Here is a 17,993-nt window from a genome sequence, read left to right on the forward strand (position 1 = left end):
TCATGTAAACAATATAATTATCAATGAAACTATGGAAGTTAACATTAAGCGGTACTATTAGCAGATCCCATTTGAATGTCACAAAGTGTAAAGCAATTCATGAATGAGTCAGGATCCAAGACACTGGGGCTCTTTTCTTTTTTTCAGGAACCTGTTTACATGTCACAGTGTTTATCGGGGCCCCCAGGCTTCTCTGACATTTTTTTAAGCTTCTGGTCATCTATTGTAGTCCTTCAATATAGATATTTATCTGATACTTTAAGAACAGAATAAAAGTTGATGTCATAGTTACTTTTCCATTGCTATGAAGAGTCACCATAACCAAGAAAAGACAGCTTATAGATAGAAGAAAGGGCTCACTGGGACTTACAGTTAGAGAAGGTGAGTCCGTAACCACCATGATAGGGAGCATGGTGGCAGGCAGGTATGATGATGTAGCAGTAGCTGAAAGCTTATATCTTATCTGCAAGCCTGTGGCAGAGGGCACCCCCCCCCCCCAAGTAACACACATCCAACAAGGCCACATCTTTTAACTCTTCCCAAACAGTTCTACCTAAGTCTATGGGACCTTTCTCATTCAAACCACCGGATTGGGCATTTTGGGTAGAATGTCATGGAAGTGGCCTCCTCTTAGTACATCCTATCAGGAGCCTCAGAAATGCTGGTGTGTCTAATTTCACTAACATCAACTGTCATCGCTGAATTGAGAAAGTGTTTGTTGAATGTCTTTACCTATTAAATCAATTTATCCTGTAGGGATAAATTTAAGTCTATCTCTAGCTTTCCCTCGGTCATTTGGCAGCCATCTTTGGAGTGTTGCCTAATGATGGTGTATTTTCTTTTTGGATTAGTAATTAAATTGCTATAAGAGAAAAAATGTCCCCTTCTTTTTTTACCCAGTCTTATCTTTATACCGTAACTGTATGCCTGTTTGTGTTGTTCTGTAGGTCATACTCCAGGTGCCGTTAAAATCATTTCACTTTTTAAAAAGGTGTTTTCATTGTATTTGTGTGTGTGTGTGTGTGTGTGTGTGTGTGTGTGTGTATGTGTATACATACACGTTCGTGCGTACCACCTGCATGGTGTACACTTGTGGAGATCAGACGGCAAGTTTCAGGAGCTGATTCTCCTGGTGTCATGTGGGACCTGGGGATAGAACTCAGGTCATTAGGCCTGTTGGCGAACTCTATCCATGGAACCATGTTGCTAGTCCTCATTCTACTTTGATACTTTAGAAATGCTTTCAGTCGGCTCCTTTCTTTGCACACACTCCCATCTTATTCATGAGTATTTCTCTCATTCTAGCATCGCAAATGTTGCCGATCTTCCATGTCTTCCAAAAGGTTTCTCCAGGTCTTCTCAGTATGTACCTTGTTCTTCTAGATAAAGAGGATGCTTTACTGAAGTCCTTTTTCAGAGTTTCCTGCTAGTCCATGTTTTCTGAGAAGGTCTGCATGGTTTAACCCAAAATCTGCTCTACTTTTTCGCAGTGGAGTATCTTGGTCTACCTGGACAGCAGATTGTCTGCATGTCTAAATCTATTGTCATGTTTTATTGCCTGTTTCAGTGGTAGCAGCCTCCCTCTTCAGCCTGAGGTTGGACAGCAGATAGTTGTGCTGTGATTCCCTGTCTTGTCGTACTGTATGACCACCAGAATCAAGGGGCTCTTCGTGTTCTGTGTTCTTAGAGCAGGAGTGCCGTTGCTCACAGGAACTTTTATTTAAACTGCTCATTTGACAGCTCTTTGAATGTTACAAAGGATATTTCATGGTGTCCATTTTGAGGACAGATGATAGCTCAGCATGAATTTTGCAGTAAGAAACTTTGCTGATTCCAAGTTCATTTGCCTTATCATAATTTCAACAGAGAACTGTTTCATTATTAAAGTATTAGATAGGGTAGAAGCAGTAGGAACCAAGAAGCAGACATGGCCAAGAGAGGCTGCATGTTGTTGCATGGCTGAGGTGTTATGTTGGCAGAGCCCTGACAGTGCATAGAGGGAGCCAGAGACATGGGCTTCATATTGAGCCAGATGGCTTCTGCTTGGGCAGCTGCAGCCTGAGAAGGAAGTTCTCACTGGCAGACCAGCTCGTACACTGTGTGCCAGCGATAGTCATTTAGCAGAAGAAAGAGGGGTTGGTACATGGACACTTGGATAAACTCAGGGCAAGAAGTGACTTCCTGTTGTGTTTTCTTTCTATGGTTATAGAAATTTGTGAAATTTTTGTTATCTCAGTGTTTTTGATTCATGAGTTCAGATCTACAAGTGACTAAGTTTAACTTAAAATGATGACTTATTTTCCCTTTATTTTATGTTTGGGATTATATCCGTAAAACTGAATTGTTCAAAGGCTCTTTAGAGACCTCTTTTTTTTGTCTTAGAGCCTATAACTGTCATAGCCCAGCAGCCTACGCAGCTATGGTGAGTGGCTCTGAGAACACCAGAAAGCAGTGCAGTTGCTCACAGAGGGAGACTTCTGTGGAAACACACTCATTCTGTGATGTGAGCCCAGGTATCCCTCGCCCTTGCTAAGTTTCATCTGACAAGCTCTATTTGGGGTTGGAGTGTATACGTGGCAGTGTCTAGTCACTTGATAGATTTTTTTTAATTGAAAGTTCCTATGAGAACTTGAAACTATAGTTACTTAATAATTAATAATGACATATTGAAAAATTATTCATCTTTTAAAATAGTGTTTCTTTCTTAAGGCTTTTCACTGTGGCTTTGCATCCATTTTACAAAAATAAGTGTTCTTCAATATGTTGGCAAATGTTATTGTTAAATTATGAACTTCGTTTAACATTAAAACTAACTAATTTTTTGCATGCAGCTAAAGATACAAGAAAGAAGAAACGAGGGAAGGCCATAAGTGAAGAAGGAGAGAAAGCAGCCAGGGGCCAGCAGACCCGTGACAGGAGGCGAGAAGGAGAAAGGGAGGAACAAAGGCACCAGGAAGGGAGGACTGACAGAGCGAGGGCTGACAGACACAGAGCTCAAAACTCACGAAATGCTGGCTGGAGAGATCCTCTAGCAAAGTACATGGCAGATCGAAGCCTTCCTTCCCAAGAAAATAGTTACAGTAGAGTTGGGAATGGCCGAGACCAAGACATGCACAGAGAGCTAGAGGACAGGCACGGTGAGCTAAAGAAGAAGCGGCGAGAAAGAAGAGATTCTTTTTCTGAAAATGAGAAGCAAAGAACCCGAAATCAGGACAGTGAAAGTGTTAGGAGAAAAGATCGCTCCAAATCAAGGGAAAGGAGTAGGAAACACTCAGGCCATAAAAGCGATGACGACAGGTATCAGAATGGTGCCGAGAGACGGTGGGAAAAATCCAACAGATACTCTGAACATTCTAGAGAATCGAAGAGAAATCAGGACCGGAGGAGAGAAAAGTCTCCTCCAACAAGACAAAAGTAATTCTGATGACAACTGAAATGCCTTACATTCACTTGCAAAAGTCTTTTTTACATTGATGGATTTTTATAGAGAACTCTTGTATAAAGTACCTGTTTGTATCTGTACATTTTAAAGATGTTTTCTTTTTGACGTGTTTTATAATTGACACATCTCAAAGTCTGTAAAATCATAAAGAAAAGGGTCTCAACAGAGGGGTAAGTCTTACGTTTTGTGAATAAAAGAAACAGATGCTCATTGAATCACTCATCTTTTTTTAAACATTTTTCTATGTTTCCAGTTATAAATTAGCATAGTCATTAGTATCTTTTATATATAACCCAAGGCTTACCAATTTTAACATTATGTCAATAGTGTGAGCTGATATTTTTTAATTTGGATTAGCAAATCATTTAAAAAGCATAGCCATGAGGTACATGAGCTGCCGGTGAAGCAATTCCAATTTTTTACTTGAATTGGAAGGATTTGCTTCATTGTAACTTTTTCGGAATATATAAGCATAATTGCTATGGAAATAAAACGTTCCCTTAGGTGGCAGGCAGGTCTCTCACTCCACTTGCTCAATGGACATCTTGTTCATCTTAAATAGTAGGGCCCATTTTAGCCAAAGTGTGGGCATTAAGAGTGGGAACACTGTCCTAATGTCCAGCTTCTGGTCATACACTGACTCAGAATGTCTTATTTGTTATCCAGAAACCTGAGCATAAGCAACAATAGAGTCCAGGAAAATGCATTTCTCCTGAAGAAAATGTTAATGACCCCCCCCCCCCTCCACAGTATTCCATACAAGGGGTGAATATCAGTAGCCTGTCTCACAAAACTGTAGTTTAGCAAATTGAATTCAACGAGCATGCGAGGTGTCACTCTAAAGGAAATGGACACAGTCAAGCCCACTTCCTTTACCTGGACACCACTCTTCAGCAGAGAGAAAACTGGTGGGGGGGGCAGAATTTTACTTCATTTTAACCTTAATTCATAACTTTTAAATACAAGCATGAAAAACATTCTTTGAGTGCTTTTAAAGGTACTGAAGCAGGGTGTGGTAACAGGCTGTTATCTAGCACCCAGAAGAAATGAGGATGCTGTGCACACATTATGTTTAGTTTCTCAGCTTCCTTGCCTGGAAGTTCTATTCCATCCTTACACCCTTTGTCATCGTCTGTGTTGTTAGGCTGAAATCTCTTCCTGAAATATGCTTCCATCACTGCCCACCCAGCTCACCTGGTTCTCTAAACTCTCGTCTCAAAGCCTCTCTCTCTCCTGACTTGTTGGCATTGTGCCACTTCATTTCCTTTGCTGTGTAGCCTGGTCCTTAAGCAGATGAAGAAATGATGGGCTAGTTTGACTCAAGAATGGGTTTGTTGCCAGGCGTTGGTGGCACGCACCTTTAATCCCAGCACTCGGGAGGCAGAGGCAGACGGATCTCTGTGAGTTTGAGGCCAGCCTGGTCTACAGAGCTAGTTCCAGGATAGGCTCCAAAGCTACAGAGAAAACCCTGTCTCTAAAAACCAAAAGAAAAAAAAAAAAAAAAAAAAGAATGGGTTTGTCTCCCAAAAGAGACTACAGTCCAAAGTGGACTCGGGTTGTAGTTGTGAAATGTCAGAACCAGGTTTTATTCTCGACCAGCTTCCTTCTGAAGCCTACTGAAGGTGGCCAAAGCATTTTGAGGAGGGAGTGTTGACCAGCGACTCCTTCACCTCGCTGCATGGGCCTAGCCAAACTTCCTTTCTTCTGTAGGATTCTTACAGCACTTGCTTTACAGAGTTCCATCCAAGAAATGATGCACAAAGTAAGCACTCAACCCTCTCCTTTCCCCATCACAAAGGAAGGAAGGACTTAAAAGAAAAATTGAGTGCTTTGACTGGCTTTTTATGATTGCTTTCTTTTATCTCACCTAAAATAGCACTTAACCTTTTCTTTTTTTCTTTTTAAATGTTAAAGTAGCCATATAGAAAGGGAGGCTCCAGGAGTTTGGGTATGATGTGGGTGTGACAAAAAGTAATTTCCCATCATCTTATATTTCTTATATTTTAAGTCCATTAAGATTTTAAGATATATACGTCTTTTCAGCTCAAACAACCTGATTCTTCTGCCCGTTCACCATGTTGCCAGGGGGAGGGGGATATTTTTTTTTTTTTTTTTAGAATATGTTCTACTTTTGAGATTATAATATAATTACATTACTCCTTCCTTTCCTCCCTCCAAACCCTTTCATATGCCCCTCTTTGCTCTCTCTTTCAAAACCATGACCTCTTTTTCATGTTATTGTACATGTCTATTCATACAGATTTCTGACTATAACGTGCTCAGTCAGTCCATATAGTGTTACTTGTATATGTTTTCAGGGCTGACTATTTGGTATTGGACAACCAATTCCTGTGCTCTTCCCCGGAAGACTTTGTCTCACAGCATTCCTTACTTGCTCGTAGTTCTTTGTGTAGGGTTGAAGTCTCGTGGGCTTTTCCCACACACTTTGGTGCCCTTGCTCAGCTCTCATTACTCATGTTGCTGAGACTCCACAGATGTGGCTTCTGATATTACTAGTGGGCACTGCCTCACAGCAAACTCCACCGGTTAATTTTTGATTCTTTAAAAATCTTACATTGTTCTCATGTTGGCTTGACTGACAGTATCTCTCTAACTTCACGGTGTTTATACCCTGAGAGTGTTTAGAACCCTGGAACTATTTTGCAAGCCATCGACTGGGAAGGGCTAACAGTGCTTGTGCATACAGACAGCACTGGAGAAGCCAGGAAAGTTAACTCACAGACATCCTTCAAAAGAATATGTTTAATCTATCCACTATCCACTTGGGATGCTGGCAATGGGTGGAGTTTACAACTGGGTGATCCTTTGCTGTGTGGTGAGCCAGGCTCTACCTGTATCTCTCAGAATTTGTGTTTTACTTATCCCAGACTCTTTCCTCCTAAAACCTTGAACATCTAGGCCATAAAACTCATCCTTGTGAGAGATGTCAGTTTTACTTTACAGCAGCCTACGTGACTTCTGTTGCCTTAGGGCCAGACATTATATTTATATCAGTCATTCTCCCTAGACCCTTAGCTTAAGCATTGTTTCTAAGTCTACCAGAACCGATCTTATAGTGGAAGCCATTCATACTTTGTAAGGAGCTTCAATATAAACATGCCTTAAGCTGTGTTGTACTCACAGGGCTATGCTTAAATATGAAGTCAGCCTCCAAGAAGTCTTGTCCCAGTACTGATTACTGAAGTCAGGTGTAATCAAGTTTCATTCCTTCCTCTCTTGGATGTTTTCCCTGCAGGCTGTAAAACCTCCAGGGCCTACCACAAGATACCATGTTTTCTACTTAGGGAAGCATCTGTCCAGACCTTTTACATTCTTTCCCTCTGTTCCACATACACTTTCCAGGCTGCTTCTTCAGCTGTGTAAACTTCTGCATCTTCTGATGATGCTGTAGGGTGGAGACCTGAAGACCCAGTGTGACCTCTAGGAACATTCTTACTACTGTGCATGTTTCACTTACATGCTCCAGACTCTAATCAAGCATCACCACACTGTCTCCTTATGCCTGACTTCTTGTCTCGGCCTTCAATGTGACGCAGTATTCTTCCACTCATAGCTCCCACATTGCCTTCCAAATGTCCTTTTAAGCTTGTTGCCTGTACCATTAGAATGCACATTTTTTTTTTTTTTTGAAGCTAGACATGTCTGCCTTTTATATTTATGGGATATAAAAGCAAGACAGTCTTTCAGTCTCCGCCACTGTCCCACTCTCAATCAATGCTTTGAGAGGAGCTGTTAAACCCCAGTCCATCTCAGATAAGTTATATACAGGTAAAGAGTGGGTACTCACCTCTCCATGACCACAGGGTGTGTCTACCTGTGTGTACTGTGTAAAAGGGCAGGAGTCTGGCTAAAGCAGAAGTGATTGCTTTTCGGGAAGAAAAAAAAAAAAAAAAAAAAAAAAAAAAAAAAACTTTATATCCACTAGCATTTCCTTCAATTGAACACTAGCAACTGGAAACTGCATATTTAAATCCAACTAGGTTTTTAATCTCACCTTCAGCCCTTTCTGGCCATGGACCTTTAGACACACCCTTTAACATCAGCCTTAAATTTTGTCAGCACAAAAATACATCCTTGGAGGAGTTTAGAAATCTCTGAAGCACACCTAGTGAGTGCCTGGCACAAAGAGCTCTGAACTGTCATTACTACTACCATTTTTTATTTGCATTAGGATGTCTTTGTCATTAAAGATGACCTGCTACCACTAGACCAGACATTTCACTGACAAATACTTACATAGAGGGGTAGATCACACCAGTGGGACCAACCACAGTAAGTAGCAATCCATGCAGCAGGACTTGCTCTACTCCAGTCCTGTGTATTTGGAGGCTTGTCAGTGACTACCCTGTCTGGTGTTAAAGAAAATTAAACAAGCATTTTTATGTTGTTTCTGTTAAGGTGAATTAACTGATTGCCTAATCCATAAGATACAAAGACTGGAGAAATGGGATTAAATCTACCAGATCAGTTTTCCTCCTGGAAATGAAAACTGTTGAATATTATGTTGGTGATGATTTAGGGGACCTTATGAAGTTCATTCTCTATAGAGGCCTATTTTGCTTAACTGGAGATATCTCCCTAAAACTATGTATATGGTCTATACAAACTGTTTTGTAGACATTCCAGATTGAAACAGTGCCTCCTGGAAGGAAGATTGACTCATCTAAAAAAGTTCTAAGATTAAAGGGCACTTCCATGAGGTTATATAAGTAGTTAAAAAAAAATTACTAGGGAGGATTTCTTCAGTGGAGCCGCCTGCTTGTTGGGCAGGAAGCTCCAGCAATCCAACATACATGAGTCATCACCCATGCTAGAGTGCACTTTCCAGTGATGCAGCTGTCCTTGAGTTACCCATGCTCCAAAAAGTAACCCATGTTCCTTTAAATAACCTCAATATACTGGTTCACCAAGCTGCACTTGGCAGAAGTTTTTCACTGTAACTTGGGATGTGTGAACAAGCATCTATCTCCACCCAACCCCCCCCACACACACACCAACACAAACATTTCTTAGATAGGGAATCTACAACAGACCAAAATAAAGATACCACCAAAATCCAACTTAGTGAACCGGTGAGTTTTTTGTGGTTATGTAAGGGAGCAGGAACGATCCAAAAACAGCTGTATCACTTAAAGTACCCCAGCATGGATGATTGTTTACAAGGTGGAACCTTGGAGTTCACTGCACAAGTCATGGGTAGCTGACAGGTCAGAGAGTCTCTTCCAAGCAATACAGCTATCTCCTTTCCCTGCCTATCTGACTTTGGAGGAGAGTGTTAAATGCAAGTCTTTAGTTTCATGGAGTTCCTGAGCCTTTTGAGTTGTTTACTTCTTGATTCTTAATCACTCAAGCCTCTATTTAGATCTTGCTGGATCTTAAGAGAAAATTGCTATACAATAGTCTGACACAGGTTCCCTATCTGAGGTGAACAGACAGTTCTTCAAGTCTACCCAGAAAATGTCACTCAACACATGGGAATCCCTGTAAGGCCTGCACTGAGTAACTGCCATTCTTCTCCCCGATCAAATGATTCTGATGACTCTAGCAACTGAAGAATTCGCTGACTTTAAAGCATAGTACCCAGGTCCCCTGTGCCCTCTTAACTAGTTCTGCAGTAAGGTGTGGTCTAAATTGGGCCATCCAGAATCCCTCACAGTAGTTTGTCAATTAGGAGCCTGAAACACAGAGTCATGTTTAAGGGCATGCAGGGAAAGATGGGAACTCAGTAAAGGACAATTGTCCAAACCCCGTGGAAAATACTAGTTTGCATGGCAGATCAGTGTAGCTGGGAGGGAAGCAGGCATCCTGGAAGGAGATCCCTGTATTGTTGCAGTCTGAATTGAATCACATCTGAAATTACCCTCCCCAGATACACAAGTCAGTGGATTTTGTCTCTGCGTAAGCTGCTTGTCTTTGCATTTGTACCACATGCATTGAGAGACCCAGTTTAATGTGAATTCTCATTGACACGGTGAGTGGAGCTGTCCCTTCTCTACTATATTTTGCTTATACACTTCTCACTTCCTTTTGACCACAAGTGGGAGTAAGTATAGTGATGGCTATGAAAACACAGCAAAGACCTTTGGGTGTCTTTTCATTCCTGTATGGAAACATCTAAGTGAGTAATTTTGCATGAGGATAATTGCCTTACTAGAAACGACTGTTCTATTTTTATAAAGTACAGAGACCATTTTTCCTACAGAATTCTTCTTGGGATTTGAAATATGTACAGATGCAAGAAGTCAATTCACAAAACAAAAACTGCTTTAATATTACCAGTGAGGAGGGCTAAGTATGTATTTTAAGAGCTGTAAGGCACAAGGCTTTGGAGCACATTGTATTTCCCAACTACTATAAAGTGAGCTGCTGAGGAGTAAAGAACTGAGCATTTTCAGTATATCACAGCAGAAATGTCTGAAAATTCTTTCCTGAGACACAGAGAAGATGGGAAAAGTAGATGGGCCATCATTCCTCAAGTTGGAGAATACTTTTGCTCATGTCATAGTTTTGACAAATGATGAAGACCAGTATTTATGGATAGTTACCACAGAGGGAAGGATAGAAAAAGTGTACCTGTAGTTAAAGATGCTGCCTAGAGTGATACAGTTGCCAACCTGGTGGGTGTTGCTCCCCTAGGCCAAATCAGGTGTCAGCAAAGTCACAGGGACACTAGGGGAGCTGAGGGGGAGAGCTGTAAAAAAGAGTAGAATGTTTCTATTCATTGCTGTGCAGAGTGATCCATTGGTTTAGATTCATTGAGTCTTTAAGTTCAGGGTCAACTCCTATTAACTGACTTATAGTTCACATAAAAGTATTTCATGGTAGAGCAGGAGAGAGGATGCAGAATGCATTTGCTGTAAAACCGTGGATACTAAAGTAAAGCTAAAATGTATTAAAACGCATGACAAAGAAGCAGGCAGTGGCGGCACATGACATTAATCCCAGCACTTGGGAGGCAAAGGCAGGCTGATCTCTGAGTTCAAGGCCAGCCTGGTCTACATAGCAAGTTCTACGATGACCAGGGCTACACTGAGAAACCCTGTTTTGAACCCCTTCCCCCAAAAAAGCATAACAAAGAAAATTGTATATGTGAGGGTAACCTGGATGTGCCGTCTCCATGTTGAACTCAAGTGATCTGGGTGGCTAGGCCGGTGTTCCCTTTCTCTTTCACTACCCCTTCTCCATTCCATCTGTATCCTTCCCCAAAACTCAAGGTGGGCTGGAAATAATAGCTTTCCCCATTTAGGAGAAGAGGCGTTATTCAGGCTAGGGAGTGTGAGGAGCTGCACTCCACTCAGACCCTCCAGACAAACCTCTGGTAAACTGCTTGGCAGTGGCAGCTGTGATTCAGCAATCGTACTCTCAGATACATAATAAAAATGCACACACATGTGAACCAGAAGCATGTACAAGAATGTTAAAAATATAACTATTCATAGTAGTCAAAAAATGGGCAACTGCCAAAATGTATGCTGTATTCATGCAATGTGAGTAGTTATGGAGTATCTGTTGTATTGAAAGTAACTTCATTAAGAAAAAATTGAGGGCCCTTGAGATCAAACACAAGCTAAAGCCTGGAGACAGGAGTGATGTGGACTTCAGCTCAAGAACTTGACACCATATAGGAAGTGTAAGAGACCGTCTTATTTCCCGAGATATGCATTGGCATTGTGGCTCTTGGCCTCCACCTGGGGCACAGGATATCGACTGCCACAGGGAACACTGTCCCTACCCTGCCAAGAACAAATTCAGTAATGTTAAGTACACGGTTTCTGTTAAGCAGAAGAGAGCTGAGGCTGCAGAAACTTTCATGAACTAAAGCTCAGAAAGTAAGAGGACACCCTCAGCTGCTCCACCCTCAAGAACATCTGGAATCAGAGGAAGTTGGTGCCGAGCTAGGAAGAGGAAAACGCCACAATTTTAGCACATTTTAAAAGACCAAATACACGCTAGCATGGTGACTCAGAGTCCCTCACTCATACAGGAAGACAGTTTGCTCCCCTCAGATCTTTCCCAAAGACCTTCACTGGAGAAAAGGACAAGACTATGAAGAAATACACCTATTTCCAAGAAACATAGGCTAAAGTTTGAAGGAAGACTGGGAAAGGAAGAGAATACCTCACAGGCAGGTTTGCTGCCCCCAGGGAGCTAAAGTCAAACAGGAAAGCAGAAGTTGAAGGGGACCTATGGGTATTAAAGCATCCCAGGTCCAAGGCAAGGATTTTCAGAGCACTGGATGATGCCACAGAGAACAGGTGCATCAATATTCAGATGGCAAAAGGCACGAAGAGGAACCTGGAACCTCTCCAATAACTAAGACCTTGAGCTACACTGTAAGGAATGTCCTGTTCCCACCTCCCAACCTTGGAAAACCCTACTGAAATATCTACTCACCTTAATTGCATACAGCATTGCTGAAGTCTGTCCACAGGAGGGCCTGACTGGAAAACAGTACTCTGTAGTGTCAACTTGTTTTCTCCATTCTTTCATATGCAATATTAATATTTAATTTAAAGTGCATGATGTACACTAGGTGGAAACTTCCTAGAACCTATGAGGTTGATCCTAGCAAGAACTCATAGTAACAGAAGATTTATGAAGACTGAACTAGCCATCTTCTATCAACAGGCTAGGCTCCTAGTGGTGGGACTGGAAGACAAACCCAGCTACAAAAATCTATGACCCACAACCTGTCCTGCCTGCAAAATTCTCTGGGGCAATGGTGGCTCAGAGTTTATGGGAATGGCCAACCAATGACTCGTCTAGCCCGAGGCCTATACCATAAGAGGAACCCATGCCTGACACTACCTGAGATGGCCACGAACTGGAAGCTGGATGGCTCAGAGACCTAGGGCAGAACCAAACTCAACCAAAAACCAAAAAGTCAATTAAATGATTCCAAATGAGATTCTGCTATACTCATAGGATAGGTGCTTAGCCCAATCATTATCAGAGAGGCTTCCACGGGCAGCTGATGGGAGCAGGTGCAGGGACCCATAGCCAGACATTAGGCAGAGCTCAAGAAACTCCACAGAATAACAAGAGGAAGGATTGTAAGATCCAGAGGGGTCCAGGACACCAGGAGGACACAGCCCACAGAATCAGTGAAGCAGGGATCATAGGGGCTCACAGAGACTGAAGCAGCATCCATGAAACCTACATGGGTTTGCATCAGGCCCTCTGCATACATACTGTGGTTATTTAGCTTGGGGTTTTTGTTGGACTCCTAACAATGGGAGCGGGGGTAGTCTGACTCTTATGCCTGATTGTGGGATCGTTCCCTCCTACTGGGTTGCCTTGTCCAGCCTTGATATGAGGGTTTATGCTTTGTCTTATCGTGACTTGTTATTCAAATTTGATATCACTGGGAGGCCTGCTCTTTTCTGAAGGGAAATGAGGAGCAATGGGTCTGGGGGAGAGGGGAGGTAGGGAGCTGGGAGGAGCAGAGGGAGGGGAGGCTACAGTTGGGATGTATTGTATGAGAGAAGAATAAATAGAATGAAAAGTGGATATTGTGTACAGAATCAAGCCTGTGTGATTATCACCAATGAAGGAAACCATCATTGGAACAGGATTCCCAAGACAGTGGAAATGGTTACACAAAGCAAATGGGGAATTTAAAATCCCTATGGTATGTACAATAGAAGAATGAACAATGAAGGAAACTTATATGTGAGAAAGAAAGTAAATATCAGAAAAGCTAAAGAAAGATAGCCATTAAACAACCTGTGTTTCCAGTCTAAGAAACTAAAATAGAGATGAAATTATAGTCCTGTTACTAAAACCTTATGTGTTCCCTTCCTTCTAGGGTTCCAGAGACAATATTCACCCGAGGAAACAGGAATTTATGAGGCTTATAGAGAAATGGGTGAGGGGATAGGGGCATGATGAGACAAGACCTTAAAGCAGCTACATTGGAAGGTCTACATCCCAAAGGGATGGCTTCCCTGTGGCTAAGCAGAAAGAGTTCCTTCTCATTCCTCCTCATCTATATACTTTTTCAGCACCAGGGGCGCTGAGACCCATTAGTTAGAGCAGGATTGCATATAGCTAATTAGGCATAGAGGTAGATACTCAGTTGAATGTCCCATAACAACGCTATCCCCTCAGTCCAAGAAGGAAGGTCAACAAGTAACAAGCCTAGCTGTAGTGGTCATTGGAGATCAACATGAGCTGGGACACATGAAGAGGATGGCAGTTTGATTCAGAGGATAGTTCTCCATGACAATACCTCTTCCTCTGGCTTTTACAGGTTGTTCACATCTTCCTTCTAAAAGAAGGGTTCCTGAAACTTGTGGGGAGGTATGATGGTTTGAATAATAATGGCCCCCATAGCCTCATATATATGAATGCTTAGTTATCAGGGAGTGGCACTAGTTGAGAAGGATTGGGAAGTGTGACTTTGTTGGAGGAAGTGTGTCACTGGGAGTGGGCTTTGAGGTTGAAAAAGCCCAAGCCAGTCCCACTGTCTGTCTCTTCTGCTGGCTGAAGATCCAGATGTAGAGCTCTCAGATACTTCTCCAGCACCTGGTTACCACCATGCTCCCCACAGTGAGGATAATAGGCAAAAGCTCTGAAACTGTTAGCCAGCCCCAGTTAAACACTTTTTCTTGTAAGACTTGCCTTGGTCATAGTGTCTCTTCACAGCAACAGAACATTGACTAAGACAGGGGAGCTGTTGGACTATGCTCTCCCAATTTAAGTGAGGTACAGAACCCTCAAGCTCTTCCAGCATCCCTTGGTCTCTGGAACATGGTTGTTGACAAGTCTTAGGGATATTTCTCTTAACACAAAACACAAATGTAGAGAAGAGTAATTGAAAATAGAAAATGATCCAACTAGACACAGGCTGCAGTAATAACCCATGATTATAGACACCAGTATGGGGAGCATTCTAGCTGGTACATCACTCACCCGAGCAACAAAACAAGAGCTGTGTCTCCCCCCTGGAGCCTAGGGCTTCCCTAGTTACAAGTTCTTGTCTAAATTCCAGTACCAAATGTAACTTCCATCCCATTGAGTAGTCCTTAAGTCTAATTAAAAAGTTGTTATTCTTCACAACCATTTGTGCCTTTCTTGCACTAGCTGGCACCTCTTGCCTGCCACTTTCATCATGAAGCATGCAGGATCCACAGTTGAGTAGAATTGTTGGTCTTAACCCTCCCCAATGTCCTTAGTAGGAACGTTTGACACTACAGAAGCTAGCTCATAGAGAGAAGGCCTTCAGTCTTAGCTTTATTTCTCCAAGTCCTACAACCAGTGTGTGAAGCAATAAAATCGTACCGTTCATTTGGGAAATGCAACCAGCAACAATGGACAATAGACTTTATCTTTGTGTGGAGGAAGGTCTGTCCATGGCTTCCTTTGGCCAACCCTAGGGAGGTACCATCAGCCTCTGCTGGAACCCTGGCTCCCACCTCCAGCTCTAGGATTCTCAATCAACGACTTTATGACTTCTGAGTGCATTTGTCCCTCTCCCCCTACAAGATACCATTGATTCTTCCTTAACATTTACAGACCCAGGATATTGCAGACTTTTCCCTATGACCTTGATGGGTAGCAGCTATGCCTTCCCCAACCATAAAGCTCCCAAGAAGTTCACAGCTGCACCTGGCCTTTGTACCCTTTGTGAACTAACACTTCATGCTTGTTCCCTCAGGTGCCCTAACAATGGATTTCTAAATCTGCAAAATACTCAGAGACCATTACATCATCTATATAATGAAACTTTTTCCTAGAGGATAGCCAGAATAGGGTCACATTCTGAATCACCATCCCATAATGAACATTAATGTTATAAAGATAACCTCAGTGAAGCACCCTGCCCCTTGCCATCTGTTTCTAGCAAGCTTCAGGTGATTGCAAAGGTTCAAAACTAAAAAGATACCAAAGTTCAACATAAACTTGGTCTAATATGAATGGAAGATTCCATCCACTTGTATCAGCTGTCTCTCAACCAATCAACATTGAGTAAAAAGCATGGGCAGGAAGTTCTAACTTAGCTTTTTACATTCCTCCTTTCTTTTGATCCATTCTTATTTTCTATATCCTGGAGCTATTCTATGAAGCCACCTTGTATTCCTTCATGCCTGGTAAATAGAGTAGAGTCAGCTCAAGTTGCTCCACCCTATGCAGGAACGAGGGGAAATGAGGCTCCCACCTTCGACTGCTACACCTGTGTTGGTCCTGCAGCTGTAGCCATGCTGTTGCCTGTCCAGTCACCACATTGGAAAATGAGGAGGCCCTGGCTGAGCAGACCATCTTGACCCCTAGGAATAACCTTTTTGCTGATCGGAAATATACCTTGCTTAGTCTGTGTGAACAATTACCCACTGATGGGCCAGGCTTGATCCTCCACACCTGCATTATTATATGATGAAGGTCTTCTGTGAATTTCTCCTCAGCCTTCCAGAAGTTCCTTAGCCTAGTATTTGGATGTCTATCAGTTCTTTTCCTTAGTAACTCCAGTTCAACAGTGACATCACAGCATTTGTCAATGAGTAACCCAGACAGACATCTTTCTCTGCTTTGCCTTTTTCTTGTCTCCTCCAGTGCTCTCTCCCACTTTACAGACACTGTTAACATACTGGTCCAAGTCACTTCCATCTATCTGCCAAGACCATTCCTACTTCATAAAGATCCTGTCCCATACAGGGCTCAGGAGAGCTGCCTGTGTTCCTTGCTGACACCCTCAGAGATGCTAGTTTTCCTTTAAGTCCCTGGTAAGCAAAGGACTATCAGGTCTAGTGAAACTAGCGTTAAACATGGCTTCCTTCATACCTAGTCCCTGCAGTAGCCTGACCCTCTTCTACCATCCTCCAGACCCTGATGTTCATTAGGAGCCCCACTGTTGATGACTGTGGTAGTGGTTTAAAATATAATGGCCTCCAAAGGGAGTGGCACTATTAGGAGGTGTGGCCTTGTTGAAGTAGGTGTGGCTGTGTTGAAGAAAGTATGTCACTGTAGGTGCAGCCTTTGTGGTGCTCTATGTTCAAGCTGTGCCTAATTCAGTTCTTCACTTTCTGTTGCCTGTGGATCAAGGTGTAAGAACTCTCAGCTCCTTCTCCACCACCATGTCTGCCTGCGTGCCACCATGTCCTACCATGATGATAATGGACTAAACCTCTGAAACTGTAAGCCATCCCATTGAAATGTTTCCCTTTATAAGAGTTGCAATGGTCAGTGATGGCGCATGCTTTTAATCCCAGCACTGGGGAGGCAGAAGCAGCTGGATCTCTGTGAGTTCTAGGGCAGCCTGTTCTACAGAGCTAGTTCCAGGACAGGCACCAAAGCTACACAGAGAAACCCTATCTTGAAAAGCAAAGCAAAACAAACAAATAAAAAGAGTTGCATGGTCATGGTGTCTCTTCACAGCAACAGAAACCCTAACTAAGACAATAACCAAGCATCTCTACTAGCTCCTATGAACTGGTCCACCAGGGACTCATTCCCCATGTACTGCCTCTGGCTATGCAGCCCGTGTCTCAAGGATGGATGTGTGATTATATTGCTCAGTTTCTAAGCTTCAGCAGCACCCAGAACAGTCCCATCTGTCACTGTATTCTGTATTCTCACAATCCAGGCTGTGAGAAACTTTTTCTCATTTGTTTAAAGCTTTTCACTAATTTCAGGACTGAATATTCTCTGATTACCATGGCCTCTCTCACTCTAACCATCATTAAAAACCTTGTCTTAACAAGCCATTCCTCCAACTGGGGAACCAATAGGTTTATGAGACTTTCTTACAAGGTGATGGGTGAGGGGTTACAGGCAAGAGAATCAGTGACTTTAAAGCAACCTCATTGGAAGGTCTGTGCCCAGAACAATGATGGCCTTACCATGGGCATGTAGAATGAGCCCCATCTTACCCCTCCCTATCTGAATAAACTAGCCTCTCTCTTAGCCCACATGTAATTAGGGCAGTATTGCATATAACTGGTGAGGAAGGGGTGGCTGGATGCTCAGGGAAGAGTCCTGTGACTCTTCCCCACAATCCAAAAGCTGTGCAAATCATAGCAGAAGAAGGATGCAGCCACCAGAATAATTAGAGAAAAATAACTCAGTACATGTAGAATGTTTATATGAAGAACCTCAGTTGCTTTATTCCTGTCAAATATTTCAAAACTGTTGTTTCCAGCAGAGTAGAAGTTTCCTACAGCTTCAGAAAATACAAAAAGAATAAATGCTTGCCAATTTGCTTCATGAGGCCAGTTTGTCCCCATATGCTGATCAGAGAAGGACATTTGAGAACAGAGAATTAACAGCCTACTACACAGTCCTACAGTAGCTACAGTGAAAGACTGACTGCTCAATTCTAGCACAGGGTGGGCCAGCAGAGGTGTTGCATAGTTGTGGCTTGAGAGGAAATGGTATGACTACTTTGGGGAAGTGTTTGTATATTTTGTAGAAACAGCTAGACATACATTTATTTACATCTTGGCCATTCCACATCTAGGTTCTTAATCCAAGAGTAATTGAAACATTACATTCACCAAATCCTGATACCAAAAGGTACTCAAAGCAGCCTTAT

The 17,993-nt window shown here is 42.5% G+C and overlaps 1 protein-coding gene across 1 annotated transcript in view; it reads left to right on the top strand.

Annotated features, from left to right (window-relative positions):
- Cwc22 (CWC22 spliceosome associated protein homolog) overlaps positions 1–3,657 on the top strand; it is a 48,072-nt gene extending 44,415 nt beyond the window's left edge. The window contains exon 20 of the mRNA XM_051184398.1: positions 2,832–3,657. Coding sequence (XP_051040355.1) covers positions 2,832–3,418 — 587 coding nt within the window. The 3' untranslated portion in view covers positions 3,419–3,657. The remainder of the gene's footprint in view (positions 1–2,831) is intronic.
- The last annotated feature ends 14,336 nt before the right edge of the window (positions 3,658–17,993 follow it).

This window comes from Phodopus roborovskii, unplaced genomic scaffold, assembly GCF_943737965.1.
Source record: "Phodopus roborovskii unplaced genomic scaffold, PHOROB, whole genome shotgun sequence".
Classification (NCBI taxonomy): domain Eukaryota; kingdom Metazoa; phylum Chordata; class Mammalia; order Rodentia; family Cricetidae; genus Phodopus; species Phodopus roborovskii.